Source organism: Brienomyrus brachyistius, chromosome 3 (genome assembly GCF_023856365.1).
Source record: "Brienomyrus brachyistius isolate T26 chromosome 3, BBRACH_0.4, whole genome shotgun sequence".
NCBI lineage: Eukaryota > Metazoa > Chordata > Actinopteri > Osteoglossiformes > Mormyridae > Brienomyrus > Brienomyrus brachyistius.
In genome coordinates, this window is record NC_064535.1 from 7,584,118 (window position 1) to 7,607,190 (window position 23,073).

Here is a 23,073-nt window from a genome sequence, read left to right on the forward strand (position 1 = left end):
TATTTTGTACATCGACACAAGCAAGAATAAACTGACACTAACCCTTCATTATAGTGAGAAAGCAATATGTATATTTTATGCAGTTTATGCTACTTTTTACGATAATACTGAATTGCTGAACAATAAAGATTTATTTGCAATGCAGACAGAGTTGATTCAGAATTTTTGGCATGGCGAAAGAAGAAAGTCAGTTTTACATTCGTTACAACGAAAGAACTGTATGAGGACTGACTCACGGGTTGCGTGTAGCTTACTGTCAATAGAGAAAAATTTATGTCAACACGCGCTACACTATTTTTTAAAGCCAGTTCTCTTCTCGTTTAAAGCGCTTTAAATTATATGACTCAATGAAAAGCCTGTTGAGCAGCAATTGCATAATGCCTGAGACAATGTGTCATTCGTTGAGGATTAAGAATGTAAGAATAAAAATTTTAATAAACAGACTTTTCTCCAACAATCAGAACATTCTTTGCTGACATCAATGGTTTCTATCAGACTTTCAATGAACAAATGTGTCTTTTTACAGAACGCAAAACACCTACAGTATATTAACATAATATACGTCCGAGCAATGATTTACAATGTACTGTAACCATGATATTATTTGTGATGACTGCAAAATGCATCTTTAATTCATTTCAGCACCGAAGCATATAATTACAGATAAAGCAAGTCACATCGTCGAGCAGTCAAGCAGTTGGAAGGCGATGTGTCGATGCGATGCATTGTGGGAACTGTATTCGAAAAATTGTTCGGCAACCCCGGCACATGTAAAATGAAACCACATTACCCATAACCCACTCCAAAGTGATCGCTCTGACGCGACTGTTTTTTATGCCTATAAACCTTAGGGGGGCAGTTACTATTATGATCAGATGGCGTTTACTGTGCAGCAGCGGCTGGTGAATGCAATTCAAGCAAACGGTTAAACAAAGCGGTTCGCAGTAAATTTATTGCCGGCGAGTGGTGCTGACAAAACCGCCACGGGATCTTATAACAACAGTTATCTGTTATATCGGCGCGCCAAGTCCGGTCCGCTGGTTTCACTCGGAGCGCCCCGCTGCACCGACTCAAGCGCTCGGGAACGTCGCGATCGGAGCCGCCGTAAGTACCGTGCCCAGCGGCAGCGGTTCTCTTTTTCCCATTTCTCTAATGTGGCACGTTTTGTTGCAAACGTCAGATGCTGTCTACTTGGGGTACCCGTAAAAAGAGCGCTCGGATTATATGTGGAGAAGCGTTAATGCTCCAAATCCACCTTGCAGGTGGCAGCTTGATAGAAGCTTAATCTGCAGGTATTCAGTCCGCTGTGTTTGTGTTTTGTGATAACAAGGCGTTGCTATTAGTGGTATCAGTGTTTGATAAGTACCCAGTTAAATATTCCTTAACCTTGACCTGGTGCTTGGTGGAGCTCGTAGTTTGTTGTTATAATATATTCATAGAGAATGACAGGCTTCCCAGCCGCTTGTCTTTAGCTTGCCAGGTGACTGTATTCCATTAAACATTTCGTCAATTGTAAGTACTTATTCAGGGGACATTTTATAGACTCCTTTAAACATGCTTTACAAATAAGAGGATTTCAAGCCAGGCGGACTGGTGCCGATCGCACGCAATCTCACCCAGCGCACTTCTTGTTACCTTCTTTGCTAATCAGTTTTGTTCGCCGTTGGAACCAGAAGAAAGAAGTGTTATACATTGATGAAAATCTTTTTTTTTAATGTCAGTCTTCCGACTTGCGTTAGTTCACCCCGACGTTATCTGTAAGCCAGCGAGGTTTAGCTGTAACCCATAACCTGCAGGAAATCCGTCTGCATTTTAACTGCTTGCCAGCGAAGTTTTTTTTTCTTTCTTTCTAACACTTTTTTCTTTGTTTTGCGCCTCTGCTTTGAGACTTCCCAAGACTTTTCGGGCGGTGTTGACAGCGCTAATATACTTTTGCACATAATTTTTTCCCCAGGAGAGTTTAGACTGTTATTTTTAATGAATATTTTGCCTGCATCTTGTCCTGTGAACATCTGTCCCGTGATGCTTTGGCACCTTTTACTGTCCTCCGTATTCACCCATGCTTCTGTGAAGAACCCCTCAGTCGCCTCTATGTGGAAGTGCCCTGTGCACTTATAACAGTAAGCCGAGTATGACACCCTATTGGCAGGCTGATCTCGTTTTTCCAGAAAACGACTGACAGGCCCATATTCTTCCAGCGTTTTGCACTGAGACTGGAGACCATGACTTCATCTGTAACGATCCTTCTTCATTGGGTTTTTATGGGTTTGGGGGAGAAGTTGTGAATAATCACACAGAAATGTCACGCTTCCATTCCTTGAATGGCTTGACGTTCCTCTTGTCTGATATGCTTGGGAATCTCCTATCCCAGATATACAAAACGTCTACGTTCTGGGAACAGAACCTTCGTGTGTGATTTTTCCCTGGGGTGTGAATTCTGGCTCCGTAATCCATTTATTAGGGGCCCCCCCACCCAAGGCACAAAAACAATGCAGACACAAGCACAACTTGGCTTGATGAAGGGGCTGAAATAAAGGAACAAATTCCATGAAATGCCAGTGGCATCACAGAGCGACGTTGCCTTCATCTAATGGGGCTCTACCACGTCCCTGTTGTGTCATTTGTAGTAATTACGCTCATGCCCAACACCACAGCACTGGGTCGGTCATGTTGAGTGACTGGGCTAGTATGAAATCCCCTAATCATAATGGGGGGGCCGTGTTTCCTCCACCAGAACAGGATTTTTGCTGGGTGTGTGTGTGGCAGGAAGATGACATTCTGCTTGTGGGTTTCTGATAGATGCACCCAGAAATGCGAAGTCCCTCTTAAAATGATCCTGCCGGATGGTCAGATGTGTCGCTGTACATGTGTTCACGTGCACTGAATGATGATGTAGGGCTGTTGGCCTCTCCCACTCTGCACTGAGGGTCATTATCCACATTGGTTGGGTGACATCTGCCCCGTAGCTGTGTGCAGACCCCGACGCTCTTTGCACCCAGCTTGTGGGTCATAGCTTTGAGGTCGTCAACAGCTGGCAGACTGTTGTGTGATGTCACTTCCTCCCGTGGACCATTGCGATCCAGCAGCTGGTGACGTCAAGCGTGCTTCAGGGACCTTCTATGGTACTCTTTTTTTTCCCACTATTGTTTTGAATGTCCAGGCTGTATGGAATATCGACTTGTGGATTCGTGTGACTTGTGATCTGGGCTTGTGTCTGTTGAACGTGGTACCAGAACTCTTGCAACGTTAAAGAAGTTTATTGATGGTAATTGAAAAATTGGACAGTTTACTTCAGGTGAGGTAATGCTACATGTTTCAAACCATTTACTGAACCACAAGCATCGGGAAAGTCTTAAAATTTATTGACTATTTATAAACAAGGTCTGCATGTATTTTTAACTGGGATTCAGCAAAGTCTGAGGTACAGTGGGTCTTCAAATGGAGGGTTTTGCTGGTATTGCAGGAAATGTCAGGGGGCCTTCTGGGTCCTCTTCCCATGTTGGAATTCTGTGTCCTAGGTCGCTGAGATTGATGGGGTTGGGGTTGGGGGCTCTGATTGAAGGCTGTTCTCCCGCCTTGTTTGAAAGCGAGGTCTTTCCACGCGGTGGGATGTAGACGCCGACTTGTGTGTTGAGTTGCCATGGTTATGGGTGTCGCCGCTTATGCGGTGGTCTGTGTTTTTATTTGTCGTCTTTGTTTTTTGAATGCAGTGGCAGTTTTTAGTTTTAAGAGGTATGTGCTTAGGGTGCGTGTGCCTTTTAGGGTCGGAAGGTGGGTGTCATGCAGCATTCCTGCTTCCCGGGGGGTTGGGATTGGGAGGTGATGGTGGTTAGGGGGAGGGGGTGTGAGCTGGGGAGGCCGCCCCGGGAAGCTGTGCCACATAGTGCCTGGGGGGGGGGGGGGGGGGGGGGCAAAGCCGAGGAGGCAGTTACAGGCGGGTTTGCAGGAAGCCTATTCGTATGTGGAAAGTAGGTCAGGTGGTGGGCACGTGCGATGCTATGTCGGGGAGGGGGGGCTGTGAATGTGGGGGGGAGTGGGATCTGCAGACTACAACAGGGGAGGGTTAGCCTTTGGACGAGCTGAGGCATACTCCACCCACGCCTGCTGCCGACTGACGGAGCACGTCGACAAACTCCTCAATCATTCTGCTGATGGGGGGAGTTTTCCAGAAAGCAGCGGCACTTGCGTGTGCTGCCGAGGAACGTGAGCCCCCCACCCACTCACCCGTAGATCCTGTCAGGGTGTCTCTGCCACCCATCATCTGCTTATTGAACAGCGATTTTGAAAGTGGTAAAGACTTCCTTTGCTAATAAAGGGCAAGCCTCATATATGAGGGAATGTCAGCCTTGGGGGGGGGGACCTTGTTCTGTGTAATGTGCTGCCTCGAAAGAGTCAAAATACGGAAAGGTTGACTGTACTTGTGACTCTGTAGCAGAGCTTGTCCTTATCATGCCTGCACAGGCTCTGATTCTTTGTATTTCCTGTTCCAGGAAAAGTTTATGCCGTTTCCAGAATGGTCGTTAGTGGGGTAGGTTCCCCCCTCCCCCCCCCCCGTGTGTTTCTGTGTCCCTGGGTATAAAGCTATGAAACATTAATGTTTTAAATCCTACGATTCGGCGCTTAACTCTATGAAGAAACACACTTTTGCTACCTTAAACAGTAATCGCTTCATTTTCTGAAGCGCTTGTAATGCTGCGGTGTTGGGGATTTGATATCCATGCAGTGAGTATAAACTGCGCTTTTGCTAATTCTGGAGCGGCAGGTACCTGTTGGGCCATTAGCCGATTGGGGCCAACGGATCACTTTCCGGAAGGGCTTATGTCGTGCCCCCTGTCTGGAAAACGTTGGACGCTTGTCGTCTTTTCACAGGTGCGATCTCCACCTTGTCACTTCCTGGTCATTAACAATTTGGCAAGTTCATCGAATAGCCTGAATCTGACCCCCCCCCCCCACCCGCCGCCGACACACACACCTGCCGCTAATGACACTAATTCTTCTAATTTTGCTAACGCCTTATGAAAGCTGGTCTCTGCTCCATGGAGGCAGTTTATGGACAGTTTAATTAATGTCTGCTGTTCTCGCTTGTCCCACCCTGTGTGCACCTTTTTTGTACCATATTTAAATGGCCCCCTGTTTTTGTTCTGCATCCAGATGGTGCTGTAGGTCATTTGGGAAGAGCACAGGAAAAGTGATCGTAGCATGTAGCCGTTACAGCTTTCAGCTCTGGGAATGAGATGGTTGATATGACCTCTGATGCTGTTTTCCCATAGATTAATCACTGAGATTTGTTGATAATCCTTGGGTTGTATCTCCTCAGAAGGTTACCTAAGAGAATTTTAGCTCTGGAATGTTCCTGGTAATCCCCTCCGGGCTTGTATTTTGCTGTCGATCATGATTTATGTATGACACACACAAACAAACAGTGTGTTTGAGGTGTCGTGGCAGTCATGCTGTCTGGTACCCTGGTAACCCTCTGGGTGGAGCCACATGCGTGGGTGTGTGACGTGGGGAACCTGCCGCCGGCTGCGGGTCGTATGTTTGGGTCCCACCTGCCTTCACAAAGGTGCTTTGCGGTTCGGCTTCGGACGACACTGCATTTCAGTTTGGAGATGCAGGCAAGCGGTGCTGCTGGTCCCGATATTCTTACGTCCCGTGGGGGTGGAGTTCAGCTGGAAAACTAATTATGAAGGAGCCCTTGTGTATTCTGCCAGCCGAGGGAGGCAGGGGGGGGGGTGTGAGGGGTGGCGCAGTTGCCAGTTAGCTGCCCAAAATACTTTCGGAATCCCGCTAAGTCTGTCACGCTTCCGGTTGCCTCGGCGGCCAGGTGGAGAAAAACCAGCCAAAGTGTGTTTTGAGTAGCTGCAAAGGTCCATAGATCCTTAAGGGTGGAACAGAGAACCATCGAAACCCCCACTGGTTGCCATGAAGATCGCCGCAGAGCCGGTGAGATGTTGGGCTGAGTTGATTTTCCTTTCATTCTCATCGCATGGCTACAACAAACCTGAGTAGGCAGGTTTCCAGTAGATGTTACAGAAAATATATGATTTTAAATAAGAATGAAAGAATAAAAGAATGGATAGATGGTCAGTAGTAACCTTCTGATAGTAGCATTACATATAAGGGGTAGTATTAGAAGTATCAAACTGTTTTGAGGTTAGTATAAAGAATCATTGCATCTTTGGTGTTGGCAGCGGGAGTGAGCGTCCATGTTGTAGGGTGTCCCAAAGCGCTTCATTTGTTTTTGTAAACCATTTCACCCATCTGCCATTACTAGGGAGACACTTCTCTGGAGACTTCCAACGCAAACTGAAATAGAGTTAAATAGAGTTAAATTTGTGGAGTTTGCAAATTGCGTTTTGTCTGATCTCGGTATTGACAACCCCCCCTGCCTTCCTGATTTGTCGATTTTTATTCCTTCCATCGCGGTGCATGAGAAGAACTTCACTCCCTAACTGCTTGATTATCCAAAGTCATAATGTCGTAAGCAGTGACATTATCAGGTCATAATGTTTTTTTTTTTTTGGTAGGTTTTCTGTACTGTGTGTCTACAGGGGACTGTGCGCTAAGGATTCCATGTAACGGGGGAGATGTTTATGTATGCCTGTGGTATGTGGCTCAGAGGGTTAGGGTGCCCTACCTGTGATGGGAAGGTCGCTGGTTCAAATCCAGGGTTCGCAGAGTGGTCTCATTGTTGGACCTTTGAGCGGCATCCTTAACCCCAAATTTTCAAGCCGTTAGCTCTGGGGACTGTCTGCCCCCACTTTCCTAGTTGTGCTTTGTATCTGCAAAGTAAATGTGATGTAGATCCGTAGTTTGCTAAAGGCTCAGGTAGACATGGCTAGCTGCCCTTAGCTTAGCAGGATGCCATCCTCTGTGAAACTGACCCGCATATGTTTGAGATTTTAACCAAACTGGTCTCAGTCGTTTGTGCCACATTTTTGTCGTTTAAATTTTCATTTGTGCTGCTTTAGTTTCTGAGACGTAAATAGTGTCCGTCTACTGTCGACTCTTGGCTGAGCTGTTGAAAACAGGAAAGGTCATTGCCTAAGTTATTAGTTAGGTTTATTGAACTCGTTAGGCTTGGCAAATTCTTAATAAATGCAGGTCGTTGTCAGTCGAAGACGTCTTCTTTGCCCACCCGTGAGTTAAGCAGGGTGTTCGGTAAGCCGTTAGCAGTGTGTCTCACTGCCTCCAAATCGGGTTTCCTGTGCAGCTAAACGCGGCTCCCCCAGCACCTGCGGGGGGGGGGGGGGGGGGGGGTGTCGGGAAGTGTGTCAAGATCCGCGCTGTTGTGACTGGTGCCAGTCGCTGCCCGACCTTCTCCTGCGTGTCGAGTTCTGCCCGTTTATAACTAACAAAGCTTTTTGTCGGCCGATATTCGTTAAAAATCAAGGTGTCGGTCTTGTCTGATATTTCTGCTGATATCTAAACTTAATCAGTATTACGACACGGCAGGTTTTTCATTCGTTATATCTGGCCTGCAGATTGTACACCGACAAGTTTCGTTGCCAGCGTTGCCCACCTCACAAAAACAAATCGATTTCAATATCGGTTATAATTTCTGTATCCATGCACCCCTACTTATGCACAGTCATTTTATTGACTTGATGGGTTGCTCAGAAACAGTCACTTCTTGGAACAAGGAAGGTGAGTAATAAGGGAGGGGCGTCTCTTTTCGGCTGAAAAGCTTATCAGATAACGGGACCAGATTCTGCCTGAACAGATGAGTTATCAGGGTAATTTCTGTGTGATTTTTTTCCTTCCTGTGTTTGACCTGTTTCTGTTGGAATGGCTTGTTGTGTGAGGGGAAGCGTCCCTCCCTGGTGGATATGGACGTGTGACCAAAACGACATCCAGAGTCTCGAGCAAGCAGACCCTCGTGTTTCTGTTAATAAACTAGTTTTTGTAGTAGGTGAGCTCAGCTTGTCTGCTTTATTTTCTTGGTTTCCATGGTGCACATTGGAGGGACCACTCCCGCCCCCATTTGATATGGTCTGTTTTAACTTTATGACCCCCCCACCCCCCACCACAGGCACCTCCCAGTCCCATCGACACCCGCAGACCCTGGGGTGATGCCTTTAAATGGCCAACTGCAGAGCCAAGAAAGTAGGGAAATTGAATTTTGAATTTTTTTTTTTACCCCATATTGCATTTCCTGGAGATAAAGAGACAGATTTTATTATTTATTTTTTTGTTCTTTTTGTGGTTGTGTTGAAGGTTACCGAGTTACCTGCCCTTCCTGGTGGGTGGGGTGTAGCTCGGTGGGTTAGGACGCCATGCCAGCATTTGGAAGGGTGTCAGGTCCAGTCCCAGGGCGGGCAGTAATTTTTACCTTGGTACCGTAAATGCCAGTTGCTTAAAAATAATGTACGTTGCTTTGGGTAAAAGCATCTGCTAAGCAAATAAAATGTAAATTCTGGGTCATGTGGGGGTCTGCGGAGCCGTCTGTGGTTCCTTTAGTGCCAGTTCGGTGCCAGTGTGGAGTGGAACTGATGTAATTGTGTCACTGGCAGGTGGATGAAGTCATCGGCACCTTGTCCTCCACACACTTTCTCTCTCTCAATTTCCCTCTCTGTCTCTCGCTCGCTCTCTCTCTCTCTCCCTTCTCTCTCTCTCTCACACACACACACACACACACCATCTCTCTAGATGCTGGCTGTAATTAAATTTTCCCTGTCTCCAGTCACATCAGTTGTGCCTCTTCACTGTACAGTTAGGCCCCGGGGGGGGGTTTCCCAGATCCTGCTGTTCTCTCCCCCCTGGGCTCCTGTTCTAACCTATAACCCCCCATCACTGGGTATGGGACTGGATCAGCAAGCAGAAGCACCTGAGGCCAAGCCCAGGGCTCTCTCTCCCGGTGACAGCAGCCGCCGTTATGTTTACGTAAACTGCACATCGTATAGGTGGTTAAGCGGACATCTCTCTCTCGCTCTCTCTCCCTCCATCTCCCTCAAGCTCAACCTGAGTTTCCAAAAGCCAGTTGGTTTCGGTACTAACTAGGTCAAATGACCTTCTCTTATTAGTCACTTCAATTAAGTAATTAAGTGGCGACGTGTGAGGACAGCATGATGAAATGTGGGTGGATCCCTATTTTTAGTCACAGGGTGGAGGACCATGTAGGGCTGTTTGTCTTGGTGATCGACAGTCAGAAGCCGGAGTTTCCTGGCTGGTGTTGTGTAAGATGTGTAAGCGATCAGAATAAGTACATGATGTTTTGGTCAGTTTCGTCTCGTTTTCTTGCAGAATCTGGCCTTTATTTGTCATGGTAGCGTAGCTGCTTCGGGGTTGTGATTTAGGGACATTCTCATTTCACTGAAATTGTTTTCAGCCGTCATTCGTCCTCGTTTTTCCCTCCTTTCAGCCCCTGGTTGTCCGAGGGTGGGCTGTCAAGTGGCGGTGCAGTGGGGTGTAGTTCCTCGCAGCTACCTGCGGGGGCGCCGTGGCTGAAGCTGGCTCTGAGCCAGAGCCCTTGCCCACGCTGACATTGATGTGGTTCCTTTTCAATCTCAGTCTCCTTTCCTCCTTGTTCTATTTTAACGTTGCGGGGATATTTTTGTTATGACAGGCTGATTCAGCCCTTTATGAAGGCTGATGCTTGTAAACACCCCCCCCCCCCCACCAACACCACCACCCCCACGTACACCTACGCTTTCACAAGATGTTCTTCGAGCTGATAGCTTGACCCCGTGCGCCACTGTCGAAATCTTTTGATTGCCACGGAAACAAACGGGCGCTGTACGGACTTCCGGTCCTAAAATAGCTATTGTTTTGAAGAATTTGCCGAATGTTTTACTAATGTTCGGTAACAACCGAGCGTGGGGGAGTGTGTGTGACCCTCCTTAAATTGAAGGCAAATTGAATTGCATGGTAACAATATGGTTATTTTTCCTCAACAGACACCCTGTAAGTCAGTGCTCCACCCCAGATAAGCATGTAACCTAGAAATGCTTCTGGTAACAGAAGTGTGGTTATATTTGATCTGATGGCTGAGCCACCAGCAGTTCGGAATGACTGGCTTGCCTTCATGAGTTTCATCGTTCTCTCCACTTGCCTTATCTGCTTCCTGATTGCTTCGGTTCACAGATCTAGGGCTTGTTCTGGGCTTTTATGCAGGTTTTGTGTCATCGCCGGTCTTTCCCGAATGGCACCCTGCCCATGAATGTGACCGGCATAGGCTTGACCCAAGCTGGGTTATACCCTACAATGAGTGATGATTGAGCCATGGGAGACCCCAGCAGATCCGTGGTCTTTACTGCGGAACCCTTTGTCGTTTCGGCCCAGTTTGCCCGTCTGGTGTCACATGCTGTCTGTTTCCTGTGGCACCCCTAGGTGTCGGCATTGTGAGAAACTGGGGCAGGCCGAGCGGCTTGACGGAGGACATCTGGCCTCCCTGTTCGGCCAGAAGCACAGCCGAGGGGGATTTGTGTAACGGGGGGGGGGAGTGATGTCATTGTTCTAGTGCATGCTGATCTCATCTCTCTTGGTTTTAATCTTTTTATGTATTGTTTCAGTTGGGAGGCAGCAGGATCTTGGTACGTGGGATCAGAAGGGGTTGTTGGGGGGGGGGGGGGGGGGAGTGAAGTTTTGAGGATGCAGGTGTCACAATGGAGAGGGGGCAGCTAAAGGATAAGTCCTGTAAATTGGGGTGTTTTTTGCACTCGGCGCCCCCAAAACAGAGAGAGCTGGTGTTGGGGTTGTAGTGAATCGGTCTGGCTCAATGTCTTCCTCCTCCTGAGTGTGACCTGTGTGGCGGTCGTCTCGGTTGGCGTTTCCGGCCTGCCAGTCGGTCACGCGCCATAAGCCTCATTTTCGCATGTGACCGCGAGCCGACAACCTCGATCTCACTCTTGCCCTGGAAACAGGGAAAACAAACAGAGGCCTGACATTCCCTGCTGGCTCCTCTTCTTGGACAACACCTGTTTATGGCGACCTGGAATTCCTGTCATCGCGTTGCGTATGGAGCAATTATTATTGCGCTACATGTGTATTTGTGTACAGCTTAACCGACTCGTGATGTAAAAGCGCGACGCTTTTTGTGTTTCGGAAGCTGTGAGGATTCTGTTCAAGGGTCCAACAGCTTAAGCCGTCTGTTCATTTTGTGGCTTTTCGGTGGTAAATCCGGGTCCTGTCAATGCCGAGTGTGTGGCCCAGACTGGAGATCTGTTTTTTTTTTGTGTGTGATCTAATTGAATGTACAGAGAGTTCTGCATTTATTGCAGTTTTTAAGCAACCGCTCCATTGAAAGAGGGGAAAAAAATAGCTGGACTGAGGGAGAAGCTGCTGCGGCTATATATACCAGGGGGTGTTCAGCGTGACTTTCAGGTGTGTTTTCACAATCAAGTCGTGAAACCAAGCCGGCTTTCTCTTTCCTCTGCCAGGCTTCATCTGCCCTCATCTTCTCTTCGGAACGGACATCCTTCCCCCCCCAGGAAGTGGTCTACATATGGGCACCATAGAGGCAAAACCAAACCCCCCCCCCTCCCTTCAACGCAGCCACATCATATGAAAACGTGGTTGAATGCAGACTTGCGGCTTGGTGTTCTAGCACCGAGTCAAGCGCTGTGCCCCTTATTGACCCTGAAGTGACCCCCTCCAGCCTCAGTCATACTGGCCCCTCTCTGACTCCTCCATGGTCGCCCATCAGAAGTCCGCATCCTTCACCGTCTTTTTGCTAAGTGCTTAAGGGCTGCAGACACTGACGTGGACAATTGGCTGTGACTGTCATGAAGGTGGGGGCGGTATGGTGGTGCTGTGGTTAGCACTGTTGCCTCACACCTCTGAGACCAGCGTTCGGGTCTCCACCTTGGCTCCATGTGGGTAGAGTTTGCATGTTAATTGCATGTTACCAAAATACATAAGTGGGCATGGGTGAGTGAATGGTGTATGTGAGTGTGCCCTGCGGTGGGTTGGTCCCTGCCTTGTGCCCATAACCTCTTGGATAGGCTCCAGACTGTTTGGCTGTCACTGTTTTGAGGGTCTTGTGATTGGCTGTCACTGTTTTGAGGGTCTTGTGATTGGCTCTTCCCGATCATGTGACACCATTCTATGCAGTACTGGGCCTGTTCTCTCTCGCTGTTCTACAGTGCCCCCTAAGGCCATGCGATTGTCATAATTTATAACTTTTGTGTAATTCTCATTCCCTTTCTGAACAATCATTAATCTTTCTGATTTGTGTGCTTGTTTTCCATACAGTGCATAGGATATGCACATATTAAGATCCTATTACATTAAAGATCCTTCAAACTCTCATTGACAAAAAATGTCAGCCCCTCCCCACTCCAATAAATAACATTTGAACAAACAGAGAAAATAGTATTGCAAAGAAATGAAGGCGTTTAGTTACAAACAATCTCCATTTCCCTTTTGTATGGACACTGTTTCAATTGCTTGACGTTTTATTTAATGAATGTTAGTTTTACGATGTCTGGAAAGTATGGCAAGTGTAAGTATATAATGATGTTTTTGCACAAATGAAAATAAAATATATCTACATTTGTTTTTCTTCTGCTAAATTATGCTGCTTTATCAAACGCCTCTGCCAGAACGGCGCGACAGTCGAACATTAGTGGTAAAATTTGAATTTGCATTTAATCAGCAAAACTGTTTTGTTTCATTTTGTGATCGATAACATTCACAAGCCAGCTTGGTTTCTAGGGAAAGTACTTAAGAAATATCCTATTTGCAATTTACATATGGGGTGCGACATCCTGTTTTGCTTCAGTCATAAAGCCTAAATGTTTGGCGGGGGGGTTCAGGACAAATTAAAGCCATTCCCACAGAGCTTTCCGCGATACTTGGCTGGTTTTATCGCTTCTTATCGGAGTGACGGCCGCTTAAGCCAAACATGCGGAGAATCAAACTTGTGCCGCAGGAAACCGTGAGAAATTGCAGCCGAAAGAACGCGTAACTGCGTACCACTTACCTCGTTTCCGCCAACACGCAGCAGGTCCTGGGCTGCTTCTCGCTTGGTGATTTTGAGAAGCTGATTTTAGGGGCTGCTGTGTTTTTTGCCCAAGTTGAAGAAATCGCATCATAAGCAGAAGCGCGAGATCGACCTGTGAATATATGAATGAATATACGGGGGATGAAATGAAATATTATAGCTAATCGATAATGCTTCTAATCCGCTTATTGAAAAGTTGTGCGTGAGAAAAATGTGTGATTCATGGAGCAGTGTGGGTCACGATGGATGTTATATTGTCACTTGTAACAGAGAAGATGATCGTCAGGCTTACCGTGTAACTTTTAAAGTAGTTTTTTTCCCCTTTGTTCCACGGGATGCTGATAAATCCATATTTTTTTTCTTAGTATAATGTTACATGCAAAAAGGAGACAAAAATAGCATGCGCTATTTATAATTTGGATCTTCCATAGAACAAGATGAATTTTCACGGCAGTGGTTGCGGTTTTCAGGAGGCGTGGTCCCCTTTCGGGATGGCGTCAGGTTCGTTGGTGTGATACTTTGCATCATATCCAGGGACAGGGGTTCGAACCCTGTCTCCAGTGTGTGTGTGTGTGTGTGTGTGTGTGTGTGTGTGTGTGTGGGGAGTTATACAAACAGCTACATCTAGTTCTCCCCATGCCTTGGACTGGCATCCCATCCAAGGTGTACCCCTGCAATTCCATCTCGAATAAGCAGTTAGAAGATGAATCCGTAGTCAGAACACTGGACACCCGTTGACAGGTTAAATGATTCTGGTGCAGCTTAACTCTTAGAATGAGCTCTCTACCATTAATCGCTTGTGGGAGGATGCCATGCGGTACGTAATCATCCGAGATCACAAAGTCCTTCCAAATCCAGGCTCTTCATTCTAGCAGATAATTTTTAAAGCATTGCCTCATAATTAACATGGGCCTATGGGTTAGTGAGGAATGGATTATTCCCCCCCCCCCGCTGGTTTCGCTTGGTCCCTTTTCACCGGGGCTGGCCTAGACCAGGTCAGACTGTGGAATTCCCCTCAAGAAGAGTGGCGGCCATGTTGAAGAGGCAGGGTCTCTGTCTCAGTGTCTGTGAGCCATAGGGAGGACACATACCAGTGGCGGGCAACAGCAGTGCATGATGGGAGATACAGGCCTATGCCTTCAAACAGGATCTCAATATGGATGGAAGGGGATCGACGGGCAGCAGATGGCCTAGTAGTTCAGGGCTTGCGAATCTTTTCCAGTTTGTTCCGGAAAACAGCCCCTGTCCTTACAGAATGAATGTTATACAATAAAAACACTGCATCTCTGAAAATGTAAAAATAACAAGCTATACTAACCACTAATTTTCACAAGAAACTCTGGGCTTGTTCCAGTGCTAAAAGACACATTTTCACAAAATGAATGGTTCGGTTGTATGGCTCTATAAACAGAAATTCACCTCAATGCAGTTGAAATTGGTTAACGGGTACAATCTCTTTAACGGTGACCCGAATCCCGCTTTTTCCGTCTATCACCAGCTTGAGGCCTAATTAGCTATGAGCTGGAACTAAACCCTCCCCTCCTCAGTAAACAGACTTGGGAACACTGAGGGGGGGCGAGTGATTGGTCACACACATCAGCATGTGTCAGTCGTCGCTCTCTGTCATAGCTGCTGACTCGTATGCGCTTGTGCTTTGTCTCCGTAAACAGGAGTCATGAGGGAGGACCGCTGAGCGACGGAGCCCTGAGGAGCCCTGGTCTTCACCTCCTCCTCCCCCCCCGTTCCCTCACCCCCTCCCGAAGAAGCTGTGCTAATGTACTATGTACTCCCCCGACCAGGAAAACATCCCCACAGCCTCCACCAAAGCAGCAGTGAAATATGGGGAGCTGATTGTACTGGGGTAAGCAGGTCCCAGGGGCAGAGCCGGGAGAAGCTCCCCCTCCCTCGCTGTTCGTCGTCCTGTTTCCTGGGTTCTCTGTTCACCAGTCCCCCCCCCCCCCCCCCAGGCTCTCCCGCAATCCAGCTTCAGCTATTATGCATCAGCTTTCTCGAGAGGACAGTACGGAGGCATGTTCTGACAGGCTCTGGGTTACAGCGTATGATGATTCATTCTTAAAAATGCATTTTTGTTTATTAATTTCTCTTTACTTTTTTTTGCATTTCTTGAACCTCATGTCTCCCGCAAAAACTCCGCGTTTGTGCCAGCGGCACCATAAATATGTAATTTTTCTGTGTCAGTTTCACGAGATCTTATCTCTGCGGTGCCAGTAATGTTTTCAGGATCGGAACATTTGTTGTATTGCGCTGTGATTCTTCTTTCTCTCTTTATTGCGCCTGACTCCTCGTTCAGAGCTCCGCCGTCAGGTCCAAACAATGGCTTGTTGTTGTTGTGTCCTGAAAAGAATGCTGCTTTGTGGGGAGGGTGAATGTGGCGTGGGGGGCCCACAGGATCGCTGCCAAGCTCTAGTCGCGCCGGTGATTTAATATGTAGCGTCATATTTTATTCATGAGACATTTGGCCGCAAAACTAAAATCATCTGGCTCTGAGCAAGAAGGGTCTCGCCCTTGCGTGGCTTGGAGCCGCGACTCGAAGTTCTAGAGGGAGCTGCGGATCTCGGTGAGGGCTGACCGGCTTTGGGTCTCGGGATGGCTCGTTGTTTGCCATCATGTGATTGGTTCGTTGGGCGGGGGGGGTGGGGTTTCGTGAACCAATGAGGACACCTGTGAGTCGCTGTGAAGTAGCATGGAAGTCTGTGAGATGGGAAAGGTAGAGATCAACCCCACCAGGTCAGGAGAGAACCCCCCAGTTAGGCGTAACGGCTGAAGACGTCATCTTGATTTATTGGTAGAACTTAAGACATCAGATTTGATTATAAAATGATTAGGCTCAGTGGGATTCCATTATATTCCATTAAACATCCATTAAATTTAAGAGTCTAAGTCTCGGGGAGGGTGGGTGTTTCTGGAGGCCAAGGAGGTACCAGAGAACAGGGCAGGTGCAAGTTTGTCATCTTCTGGGCCTGAGGTTCCACAGTCACACCCCGAATTTCTCCCTGAACCTGTGAAACCGAGGTGCTGTGGAATTGGGGTGGGGGAGCTTATTGGTTAGTCTGGGCAGAGCGGGCCTTGGGAATGTTGTTTACTTGAAGGGTTGTTGGGTTGTTATTGGGTGTGCGCCTTTGCTGTTGACTACTGGTAGTAAAAATGCACACTTTCTGGTTTGGAAATCAGACAGCTGCAGGCCTGCTTAGAGGGAGCTTGGGCTGTAAACAATGACGCTGTTGTGATGTTAGGCTGATCTTCTAAATGATGCTGGCTGACGCTAAACCCGTTAGCTTTTACATTTTTGGTTTTAAGTCCACTTTCACATAACTAGACATGGGATGATGCAATGCTCTGGTAACAGCATCACCTCAGAACCATGAGGTCATGGGTTCGAATCTGGCGTCCGGCTCTGTCAGCAAGCCTTTGGGGGCTTGCATGTTCTCCTCACATCCCCATGGGGCTCCTCCGTGGTTTCCTGTGATGACTGATGGTTTCCCGTCGTGACTCCCATGCCGCCCGCAGGTACAATGGCTCACTGCCCAACGGGGACCGTGGGAGGCGCAAGAGCCGCTTCGCGCTCTTCAGGAGGCCCAAGGCCAATGGGGTGAAGCCCAGCACGGTGCACGTGGCCTGTACACCACAGGCGGCCAAGGTGAGGGTCCGGCAGGGCCGGCGGCGACTCCTCCCACATCACCTCACAGGCTCCGCCCCCACTGACACCCCCCTCCCCCACTGCTATTCCCCCCCCCAGGCCATAAGCAACAAGGACCAGCACAGCATCTCCTTCACCTTGTCCCGCGCCCAGACCGTGGTGGTGGAATACACGCACGACAGCGTCGTGGACATGTTCCAGGTGATGTCCGCACAGATGACCTCCATCCGTGAATGAATACCTAGCTCCATGCTGGCTCCATCTGTAACCTTTCACCCTGAGTGTCCTGGCTGGCCCAGTTAGGACTAATATCATCCACCCCTGCAGCTCATTACAATCCCTGATATAAAACAATACTAGTTATGGTACTAGTATTAGTAATTAGATTGCATATCCAATACAGAAACACTAGAAACTCAGTTTGGCTATTTTTATAACTTAAGATTCGCCTGTTACCTTCAGATGGTGCTCGTGTTTTTATAGGGTGTTTCTCAATATGCGTACTTGAACGTACTATGTTCTCGTGCCGTCGTTCTATGTCATCTACCTTTGCCGAAGACCAGTTCCGATACTAAGAACAGAAGTAAAGAGGACCGTCGAAATCCCCAGATGTCGTTCTCGCCCCGCTCCAAATATCAAGGATGCATCAGTTGCATCCTCGCCGAATGAGACCAATCCCATGATTCATTGCACCCCAAGTTTGTTCTTGCCAAGACCACAAGAACGGTCTTTACCTCCTTGGTATTGAGAAAGCCCTAGTCGGCTTCATGCTTCCTTTCTGATGCTTTTTGATGACATCACTTTGATGTGTCGACCTGATAATTTAATGTACTCTACAAGCGCAGTTACCCTGATCCTTGTAACCCCCCCACAGGTGGGCCGTTCCACAGAGAGTCCCATCGACTTTGTGGTGATGGACACAGTGCCTGGAAGTCCGGCCGGCGGGGGTGGCAGTGAGGGAGGTGACCTGCAGACTGTTCAGAGCACCATCTCGCGCTTCGCCTGCCGCATCATGTGCCAGCGGAGCCCCCCCCACACTGCGCGCATCTATGCCGCTGGCTTCGACTCATCAAAGAACATCTTCCTGGGGGTGAGCGCCTTGAAATGGTGGGCGGGGCCTGCTGGACATAAAAAGATCTCGCCATAGTAATTCTGCTATACCTCTGACTACTTGATGTGTTTTCATAAGTTACCAGTAAATGTTACAAACTAGCTAGAATACCATGCCCTAAAAATAGAATAGAAGCTTATCTTCAGCTAAACTCTCGGATTCCATGTTTCGCGGGTTTTAAAGGCGACGTTTGCGTCCACAAGTACAGCTGTCAGGGTCTCTGTCTTTTTTAAGCTCGATTCAATTCCTTCAGTCCAACTAGGCTAATTGGCACTTACTCGTAAATACAAAAGGCCCAGAAATACTCAAACCTCCACAGTGCTGATTGAGTAATTAAGAGGCATGCTGGGATAGGGAGGAGGGGGGGGGCGTGAACGCAGATGGGGCACCATGAGACTGGGAGTGTTTATCAGCAACTGAAGAATAATTTTCTTCCGGTGAGCAGTGGCAGGTCCTTTGTGGGGGGGGCAGGTGGAGAAGTCGGGATCATTTTTAAACTGCGTTCCCCCCCATCACCAGGAGAAGGCTGCAAAGTGGAAGACGTCGGATGGGCAGATGGACGGCTTGACCACCAACGGCGTGCTGGTGATGCACCCCCGCACGGGCTTCACCGAGGACTCCAAGCCGGGCGTGTGGCGCGAGATCTCAGTCTGCGGCAACGTCTTCACGCTGCGCGAGACCCGCTCCGCCCAGCAGAGGGGCAAAATGGTGAGCGGGCTGTGACGCGCGGTCGCTCCCGCGGCTGAGCGCGAGATGGGCGTCGGACCCGCGGCCAGGAGGCGGATTATAGTCAGGATTCGGGCGGAACCCGGGAAAATCCCTGTGCCGTGAAACATAATGAGTTCGATTCCAAATGGGAAATTCTGTTTATGGGCCACTAGGGGTCAGAAAAGGCTGGGGGGCAGGGGGTTTTTGTGTTCCTTCCTGTAGAGCGCCCCCCGCCCGCTGTTTCTTAAATTCCTCCTTTGACTAACAAGATGGATTTCAAAGCCGTAAGCTGGGTTCGTCAGTGTGTTTTGTTTGGGCGAGGTTCCTGTGGCAACCTCGCAGATGTGACTGTGGGCGCGTGTCCTTTGGATGTAACGCGACTCCACCGAAGGTATCTGCTGTTGCGGCCCGGGACCTGCTGGACGGGTTCCTGTGCATGGGTGGAGAGAGCTCCGCTCCGCGGTGCAGATGTTACACCAGGGAACTGTGGGTAATGCCTAAGTGGCTGTTTCGCTCTCTGCTCTTCCCTACGTTTGGCGAGTAGCTGTTTATAGAACTGTCTTCACTCTTTTCTGAAATGCAAATAAGCAAAAACGTCAAAGGGAAACGGGCATTGCTGAAATATTTCTGCGGTGGGGCGTCTGCAGTGATTTTAGATGTAGCAAAAAGAAAAGGGGGAGATTGGTTGTGTTTCTTTGTTAATTTTCAGATGCTCCCTAGACTCACTGATGGTCTCTGATGGTCATTCTGTACATATTCGGTGAAATGATGCTGGGATATTGTGCTGAGGGGCCTGTGTTAGGGGCCGTGAGGATGTTTCCCCTGCGAGGTCGGCGAGGACACCTTTCTGTGGGGAAACTGGGAAAATTCACTTCAGAGGAACCTGACTGCTGGTGTTTTCACTAAGGGCTGGCATTGCCTCCCCCGACAAATGTCTGCTCCGGCTCACTTCAGCTGCTCCGTGCTGTAGCTTACGCTCCATAAATTTACACCACTGGCGTCGCTTAAAAAATGTACAGGAAACTAGTGGCATCTAGAGGGGAATAGAGGGATTGCAGCCCGACTTTGAGAGCTGTGCCAGGTGAGTCCGGGTGTCATGTCCTTCCCCTCCTCGCCCCCCGCAGGTGGAGAACGAGACCCAGGAGCTGGTGGACGGCTCGCTGATCGACCTGTGTGGTGCCACGCTGCTGTGGCGCACGGCGGAGGGGCTGTCGCGCACCCCCACGCTGAAGCACCTGGAGGCGCTGCGGCTGGAGATCAACGCGGCGCGACCCCAGTGCCCCGTGGGCCTCAACACGCTGGCATTCCCCAGCATGCGGCGCAAGGACGTGGTGGACGAGAAGCAGCCTTGGGTCTACCTCCGCTGTGGCCACGTGCACGGCTACCACGACTGGGGCAACCGTGCCGAGCAGGCCCCCAGCGGGCAGCGGGAGTGCCCCATGTGTCGTACCCGTGGCCCCTACGTGCCGCTCTGGCTGGGCTGCGAGGCCGGATTCTACTTGGATGCCGCCCCACCTACTCACGCCTTCAGCCCCTGCGGCCACGTGTGTTCAGAGAAGACGGCGACGTACTGGGGGCAGATCCCGCTGCCGCACGGCACGCACACCTACCACGCAGCCTGCCCCTTCTGTGCCCAGCAGCTCAACGCCGAGCAGGCCTACATCCGGCTCATATTTCAGGGCCCCCTCGACTAGGCCGCAGCCTCGCTGCTAGGCCGCAGCCTGGTCACCCTTAGCAACCGATATCCTTTTCCTTTCAACCTTTTGCTGAGAATTTTGGACCTTTTGTCGTCCTTTTGTAAAGTGACATTTAAGTGATTCCAGTTCTGTACAAATAAAGAAAACAGATTTGCTATATTTTTGTGTGAAAGAGGGAAGACGGCCGGTTTACCCTCGCGTGGACTTTGTGTGAACGTTTTTTTATTTTAGGAGCTGAAGATTTTATGTACTAATGTACTTAGATTTAAGGTTTAACACCCTTTCACTGATGCAATATCGATCGTACAACTTTTCAAAGCTCTTCTACGTGTTTTCGGGTCTGTTTTTGTTCTTTTCCACTTTTTCAAAGAAAAATAACCTCAGACTATTTATGTTAATAAACAGTAATACTACCAGTCAAACTCAAACTATATTAGTTTATTGGAAAGCATTTATATTTGTAATTGAGATATTCTTTGTTAATGTTTTTAAATACAGTATGAATGTCAGTGAGGGTTTCCTACAGTTTTTTAGCGACTACAGCTAAATGGACTTTTGTTTTTTTTGAGCACTGGGGATATTAACGCGAAGACTGTGCATTTCTCAAGGTGTTTGATATTAGCTGCACCGTTACATCACCGGGGAATGATGTGAGGCCACACTGACAGGAAATTTAGCATCCTGGTGAATATTTTGGAAACCGTGTGAGTGTCTTGGTAAACGCTGGGCTTTGCGGTTTGTTTGTTTTTTGTGTCGCTTCCGTTTCTGTCAGTTTTTGAGGCTGAGTGAGTCTCTCCTCTAGGTTTTCTGTGTCCTTTTTGATATCCTAAGTGCATCTTTCCTCCTCCTTTTCTTCAGACGCCTTGTCTCCTCCCTTCTATATCACAAGCATCTGATTTTTAACGGTCGCCATGTCATTCGGTTTGTAGCAGCAGGACCGGGGGTGGGGCCTGGGACAGGGTGTCCGTTCCTGTAACTTGGGCTCGTGTTCACAGCAAATCCTGAGCTGTTTGTTTTTTTCTGCTTCTGAACACGGGCCCAGACACACGACCTGTATGGCTGTTTGACTGGTGCTTTGTGTGAAATTTGACTCATGCTAACACCCACCAGGAGCGTGTCGCTCTTCTGCAGCCATCGATGCAATAGTGTCTCAGATATATCTATAATGCACAGTGGCTACTTTATTAGGCACGCCTAACTACTGCTGGGTAGGACCCACTTCGCTTCCAGGACCAGTCTAAGGGTAGGTGAGTTCGGCGAGCCCTTTATGCACACCACGGTTTAATGGTGCTGTTATCGCAACTGTGGCCTTCCTGTTAACTTCTGACCGTTCTCTCCTGACATCTCATTGACAAGATGTTCTCTGCAACAGAACCGCCACTGGCTGTTTTTAGTTTATCACATAATTTTTCTGTGAACTGTGGTTACTGTAGTGTGTGAAAATGTATTTGAGAGTCTGCCACCAATAATTGCACCACATTCAAAATAGATCAGGTGTCTAATGCTTAGGCACGTGATAGGTGAACCTCCCAACACTGTGGAGCAGCCGCATGATTGGCTACTGTGGAGCAGCCGCATGATTGGCTGTTTGCGTTAGCGAGCACGTGTACCTAATGAAGTGGCCATTGATCGCACACACACATGCACACGCGTTTCAAGTGTTTTGAATTTACCTTTGGAAGCATACTTTTTCGTTTTGGGTGCTCGAAACCTGCTGTGTTTGGAATCATAAATGTCACAGAAATGCAGTAATCTGTTGAATAGGTTACATAGTATATGGGAAATTAACTGACTTTGAACTCTGACTGGGCAGGATGAGGATTATTTTATGTACACAGCACGTGTATGTGTGTGTTCATGTCTATTAAGCCATGAGGAATTTGATATTGGGGGGGCTACATCTGTACCTAAGGAAATCGGGTAACAAAGGATATCATTGGAACATCCCTGCCAATATATCTCATGTGAATTGGGTGCGTTTGGGGTTATCAGTTTAAAAAGTCCATGCAAGGTGCCCACAGATGTCTGTGCGAATGTGAGTTTGTATCTGCGTGTGTGATTGTACATGATGGGTGCTGTCATCGGTGAAAGGCACTGTAGCACTATTCACCTCAGGGAGCGAGCTGTGACTGCTCACATGCATTCACAGCTGCCATTAGTGTGCATGCGTGAGCTGCATGTCACGTCATGCGCCGTCGCTAAATGTCACGGACTGTAACGGCCTCTCTGCAGGGATGTCCTGTAAGAAAGGGCCCGATCATTGGTGCACCCCCCTCCCCCCCAAACACTGCAAGTGGTCGTACTCCCATGGTCTGTCATCGACGTGTTTCATCACCTGTCCTGGAATCTCCCCCCCCCTGCTATAAGGGAATCGATAACGGAATTGTTTGGCCAGAATTTGTTTTTTTTTGTACCTAGATACTCACAATAAAGTGGAAATAAACATTTCACTCTGATGTCCGGTTGTGTTTCATGTCAGGCGAAGACCGATTGACTCGTCCTCAACTTCGGCTAAAACAGAACAAACCCCGTGTCTACGATGATTGTCCTTCTGAAAATATTTTATTCAAGATTCTTCATCGCTGTCTCACCGTGTAAGGATGCATCGGCACTAACGTTCCTGAGCCACAGCCAATATGGCTACCGTGAAATTCCGTTTTTCCAAGTGCAGTTTTATGATGAGGTGTTTTGTGGTTTAAAGTTGAAGCTAATAGCCGTGGACCGAAGCCTGTACTGCGGCAGCTGGTTGGAAACCCGAAGTCGCCAGTGAGGCGTAGCCTGTGCAGAATTGTGTATTTATGTCATTACTGCTCATATTAGCTTGTTAGCTGTAGATGTGGAAAAATGAGACCAGAATTTATTGCTGGTGTTTTTTATATTCTTAATAATAGACTGTAAATGAGGGCTACGAGGGGGGTGGCTTAGTGGGCTAAAGCTCTGTGCTTGTGATCAGAAG

At 48.4% G+C, this 23,073-nt stretch overlaps 1 protein-coding gene across 2 annotated transcripts; it reads left to right on the top strand.

Moving 5' to 3' along the window:
• The first annotated feature begins 857 nt into the window (after positions 1–857).
• Positions 858–22,573, top strand: peli1b (pellino E3 ubiquitin protein ligase 1b). Of its 2 annotated transcripts, XM_049006808.1 has the most exons (8): positions 858–1,104; positions 13,375–13,444; positions 14,614–14,804; positions 16,472–16,601; positions 16,701–16,802; positions 17,476–17,691; positions 18,232–18,420; positions 19,545–22,573. In XM_049006808.1, the coding sequence occupies exons 3-8, from the start codon at positions 14,725–14,727 to the stop codon at positions 20,112–20,114; spliced, it is 1,287 nt and encodes a 428-aa protein (XP_048862765.1). In that variant the 5' UTR covers positions 858–1,104; positions 13,375–13,444; positions 14,614–14,724; the 3' UTR covers positions 20,115–22,573. The 2 variants fall into 2 exon arrangements, with proteins under 2 accessions (XP_048862765.1, XP_048862764.1); XM_049006807.1 differs by lacking the exon at positions 13,375–13,444.
• Positions 22,574–23,073: the final 500 nt, after the last annotated feature.

Coding starts and splice junctions, on each gene's coding strand:
- peli1b (XM_049006808.1), top strand. CDS start 14,725: ATGTACTCCCCCGACCAGGAAAACATCCCCACAGCCTCCACCAAAGCA. Junction 14,805..16,471: donor GGGGAGCTGATTGTACTGGG/GTAAGCAGGTCC, acceptor TGCCGCCCGCAG/GTACAATGGCTCACTGCCCA. Junction 17,692..18,231: donor CAAAGAACATCTTCCTGGGG/GTGAGCGCCTTG, acceptor CCCCATCACCAG/GAGAAGGCTGCAAAGTGGAA.